The 5277-nt window shown below is 44.5% G+C and overlaps 1 protein-coding gene across 1 annotated transcript; it reads left to right on the forward strand.

Moving 5' to 3' along the window:
- The first annotated feature begins 2731 nt into the window (after positions 1 to 2731).
- Positions 2732 to 5205, forward strand: snai1b (snail family zinc finger 1b). Its single transcript, XM_020608065.1, has 3 exons — positions 2732 to 3046; positions 3380 to 3916; positions 4222 to 5205. Exons 1-3 carry the CDS (start codon positions 2965 to 2967, stop codon positions 4401 to 4403), a joined length of 801 nt encoding a protein of 266 aa, XP_020463721.1. The 5' UTR covers positions 2732 to 2964; the 3' UTR covers positions 4404 to 5205.
- Positions 5206 to 5277: the final 72 nt, after the last annotated feature.

Genomic DNA, 5277 nt, shown 5'->3' on the forward strand with positions numbered 1-5277 from the left:
TTGGCCAGCTTATTGTCTCAAACACACACACACATACACACACACACACACACCAGTCTACAAGTCTAAACAAACAAACATGCAGTGGTGAAGCACATTAGAGAAAGTCTGTCAAGTCTCTCTCCTCTGACATGCAGTGGGGCATTGTGAGAGTTTACAGACCAAAGTGGAGGTTTGAAACCCTCTCAAATGCGGATTGTAAACTGGCTCTACATGAACAGACAATGGAACAAAACCTTGATGGTAGCTGCTAAATGCTGACTCCAGTTTTCTTTCGGATTCAGCTGGAAGCATCTTGGGAGATCTACTGTATCCTTTGAATCATCAAAGAAAACTTGGCTGGATTTCATTTACCTGCTGTTGTTGTGCTTCTGAGCCACTCTGGAAAACATCAAATGTAAATGTGCCTGAGTGGCTGTTACCTGTCATTTGAATGTACTGAATGCTAGCAATGCACCAGATTATTCAGGGGCTATCAGAAAGGGCATTAAAAATGTAAAACGTGGCTTTAAGATGAGCTCTAGTGAGTGCTCAAAACCATTTGCACAATAGCAATAGGTGTTAGGGAGTTGGCTTCTTTTCAACTCCATGAAGGGACTATGGCCACGACCCATCAGCACAAACATGATATAAAATATATTCAGGAAATAATTATTCCTGTAGCTACATAATGAGGTTTGGTTTTCAGGATGAAAAAAGAGGCTGAACAAAAGATTGTGCAACTAATCTGAAAAAAGTTTCATGCAATCAATAAACATGTCTCCAATATTTTCCATAAAAAGCTTTAAAATCAGATTAGAAAAAAAATCTGTTTCTTTGCTTTTACAAGAAAAAACAAACACAAACAGGTATCCATTGTTAATCTAAGAATAATCTGATATCTACCTGGTTGAAATATTTGTTAAGGTTATCCTGTAAAATCTCCCTAAGATGACACTTTATAAAGGTGTGTCTCACTTTTAGCATAAAGAGGTTCCCACAGACAGTTTGTGGCTGTTGTGGGAACATGACTGGTTTGTGCCTGAGGCAGACAGGAGAGAACATCTGTACCGAGCAGAAAACACTTTATGTCCTCAGGTCTCAGGTGGGTGTTTTATTTTGCTGTAATGTCTGTAAATTAAAAAGAGAGCTAGATACAAACTGATAATTACATTAATATCATGGCCTACAGTACACTCCTGTTAGTAGCCTACATTATTCTATAGCCAGACACCCTTTGCACCCTTTGTCCTCATCAGCAGCAGGCCCATAACTCAGATTACTTTCACGTGTGTCTTTGCTATTTGCCTTGTGTTTTTACTGCTGTGCTGCCCCACTGACCCCAGTCTACGTGGCTTCGGCGTCAACAAGCATTCTAACGACATGTGAACGTTTGGGCATGCCGCGACAATGGCGCCTTTAGACAGGTGCATGCAGCCCCCATCACCCACCACCACCCCTCACCCTGCCGCCGATTAACCCCTTTGCAATGCTAAATACGAGGACTGGGCCATTTTTTATTTCATGGCTTTTAGCATACCTCCTCTTTAGACTCAATTGTGCGTGCGTACACAAAGATAACCTCAAATTAAAGACTCACGTCCCGACGTCAGGTCACACGATCCTCCCCCAGTAACGTCCGACCTGATTGGCCCTTCATTCAATCTTAATATCAAACAAACAAGAGCAACTTTAACAGATGTAATAAACGTGCCGAGAGCCCATAATAACCCATCATTTTCTTATTATTACCTTCTAGTATATCCTGTTCTGTTCATAGTGCAACAGCTTCGATGACGCAAAACAGGATAAATAATTGTGTGAAGCCCTCTCGGGCAGCAGGGCCCCTCTCCTCTCGAGGCATTATGAAATGCTGCCGCATTTCATGCCACCTAATGGCACAAGATTTATTAGAGCCCTGTCTGGGTTTGCATCATCATATTGTTCCTGTCGTTTCTATCTCGGGTCAGGCTGTGAGCCAGTTGGAGAACAGTACCTATTTTAGACGCACTCCTGCCCCTGACGCTGACAAAGAGATAGGTCAAGATGCACTGAATGGTTTGTGCCAGGGAGAGAACAAACCGTTTGTCTCTTCTGCCTTCTCAAAAATGCCTCCTCTTAATCCAAGTAACGGGCACATATGGAGTAGAGCCATCATAATGTGTCACTTGAAGCTTATTCGGATAGTTTTAGAGTCGTTTTTTTTGTTTTTTTAACTCAGCTGTAATGATAATTGGAGGGTTTTTTTCTTTTACTTTGTGTTTTACAACGACATTGTTCAAAGTGGTAGGCCTATTAGAAGCATTGATTTTTACACACAAATCTTTCTGACAGCAATTTTCTGCAAGCTGCAACCATTAGATGCATAGAAATGATGACCACGGCACCGACCTTGCCCGGTTAATTTCCAGTATGACCCGACAGAGGACGCTCCAGCTTCAGATGGTCATGACATTTAACTCAGTCTGTTTTGAAGATACGTGTTCATTACTCTGATTCTCGTTCACAATAAAAATCGTCAGTGCGCACGTTTTACACGTTTCGTGTACCTGCGTCTTTCTGGCCTGACTCCACTTTGAACTGCGCAGTCATCTACTGATATTTAATGACAATAAGTGTTTGCCTCAAGATAAACCTTCAGTCATTACAGCCGTGAATTGCCCATTAGGTTTGCGCTCTGCAGCAGCGTTTGGCACATTGGGCACCTGTGGTGAACAGGGCTAAGGGCGCCCTGACACACGGGGTGTGTCCTTGGGCGGAGACCAGCCCACCCACCCGCTGCTTCTCTCGTCTGGCTACTATATGAGGCTGTGCGATCATTCAGCAAGATACAATCAATCTTAGTAGTGGTCTTCTGTATCTCCTCATGTGTTCTCTCTCCGTTCGGGCGGAATCTGCTGCTGCGTAAAAAAGAGGTTGTTGCGTCTGAACGTTCGCCGCCGACGGAGTTATTATCTATATTTACCGGAGAAACGAGACCTCAACATGCCTCGGTCATTCCTTGTGAAGAAGTATTTTTCCAACAAGAAGCCATACTACAAGGAAAGCCATTTGGAAAGCCAAACTGGTAAGATTCTTCCTCAGAGAATTAATGTTTGACAGGTAGAGTGAATCACAGTTACATTGAGTTCTTCATCAGTTCACCTTTAGGCATAGAGCAGACCCATGTGGCAGATAAGATGGACTTTTATCTTGCATGTAGCTTCTTGAGTGCAAATCATACTCTTGTAGTGTTTCTAGTCAACTGGAAAATTTGCTAATGAAAAAGCTAGATGGTTCAGCCTCAGGTGCCTGTAACAAGATACCAAGAATGAAGATAAGTTTAGTTCTTTATTAGATTGCCTGTGTATTTAACTGAAACCCCACCAGACTTCATTTTCTCTATGTTGTCTGTTATCAGCTTTTGTCCCAGAAAGCTTTCCTCGGGCTGAACTTCCAACACAACACAGCTCTGCCCTGACCTGCTATCCCACCAAGCCAATTTTCAGCAGCCTGGACACCTTGCCTGCTCCTCTCTCCCCAGTTACCCCAGTGTCTCTACCCAGTTCACCCCTGGGTCCTCTGGACCTCAGCAGCTCTCCCTTCAGCAGCAGTGGTGAGGAAGAGGAGGATGGCGGACGTTCTTCAAATCCCTCGAGTCCAGATACCATCCAGCACACCTACCACTGTCTGCACTGCAGTAAGCGCTACAGCAGCCTCTCTGCGCTGTCTCACCACCAGCTCTCCCACTGTACTACCCTGCAGCAGACACCTTCTCTGCCCACCGAGGCATCTGCACGCCCAGCCTTCCACTGCAAACACTGCCCCAAGGAGTACACCAGCCTGGGAGCCCTGAAAATGCACATCCGCTCACACACTCTGCCTTGTGTGTGCCCCACCTGTGGCAAGGCCTTCTCCAGACCGTGGCTGCTCAGAGGACACATTCGCACACACACAGGTATGCATCACAAGCACCTTTTCACCTTTGTAAATGTAACAGCCACTTGCTCCTTGTGCTGCTCATTGATATTCATTGTTGTCTCCTGATGTGTGAGCAAATGTTTTTGCTTAGCACGGTGTAATCTAATCTCAGCTTCACAGTTGCTCTGCATGACAAAGACAGTCTGCATTAAGTAAGTTAGGAGTAGTCTTCCTGCTCTTTTGTTTGTTATCTGTTGCTCATTTGAACAACAATGACCAGAGGAATGACCTTTTGGCCTGCTAAGTGTTTTCCTGAAGCTCACAGTTTTCTCTTCTATCCAGGTGAGCGACCTTTTGCTTGTCAACACTGTAACCGGGCCTTTGCTGATCGCTCCAACCTGCGTGCACATTTGCAGACCCACTCTGAGGTGAAGAAATACCAGTGTGGCTCCTGCTCGCGGACCTTCAGCCGCATGTCCCTGCTGCACAAACACAATGCCTCTGGATGCTGCCCTGCCTCGTAGACTCACATTCCTTGGACTGCTCTCATGAGCCAGTTGAAGCTGCTTGCTGATTCTGTTCCCCCCTGATTAGAGCCAGTACACCTGGATGACATTTGGGAGATTGATTTAAATCCAGGTCAGGATGGAAAAAGAAAATGCAGCTTTTAGAAAATGACTTGTTTAGTGCCTTAATTTCAGGACTCTGTAGCTTTATCAGATTTATTTTTTTGTGGTCCTATCGGTATTTGCAGCACATTTTTGAGGTTTCCTGTCAACTGTGTGTGTGTGTGTGTGTGTGTGTGTGTGATTTGAAGGCAGCTGGACATGCGGTTAATTCCCAGGAAACTCCCATCGGTGCCGGCCGGTCCGGGACTTTAGCCATGTTGCAGCTGCTTGGGTGTGTTTGTGTCTGTGTATGCAGGGATGTCATTCCTCACTGTACTATACATACATGGCATACATGAACAAGTGTGTGTTGAGACAGCTGTCTTGTGCATGGTGTACTGTGGAGGCAGGGCGGTGAGAGATGTGTTAGCTGTGGCCTCAATGACAGGTGACCCTCCACTCACTCCTCATGTCACAAACACTTTCTGCAGGCCATAGTGCATCACTGGACATGAGAGGACCACTTAAACTTGACCAAAAACACAATTTGCCTTCACCAATACTGTCTGTTTACAGTCAAAATAACATGTTCTTGGAAGAGTATTGACCTACAGTTTTTATGAACTATTTAGCTGAACATGCCATTCAAACAGGGAATCCTGTTCCTTTTTAAGGTTGTGCTTTTTTTCTGCCACTTGTAAATAAAGGCTTTGTAAAAAAACAAAAAAACACTGTGGACCAACTTATTATGTGCACTAATATCCATTAGTATTTCAACAAGCTTTGTATT

This window comes from Monopterus albus, unplaced genomic scaffold, assembly GCF_001952655.1.
Source record: "Monopterus albus unplaced genomic scaffold, M_albus_1.0 scaffold91.1, whole genome shotgun sequence".
NCBI classification, from domain to species: domain Eukaryota; kingdom Metazoa; phylum Chordata; class Actinopteri; order Synbranchiformes; family Synbranchidae; genus Monopterus; species Monopterus albus.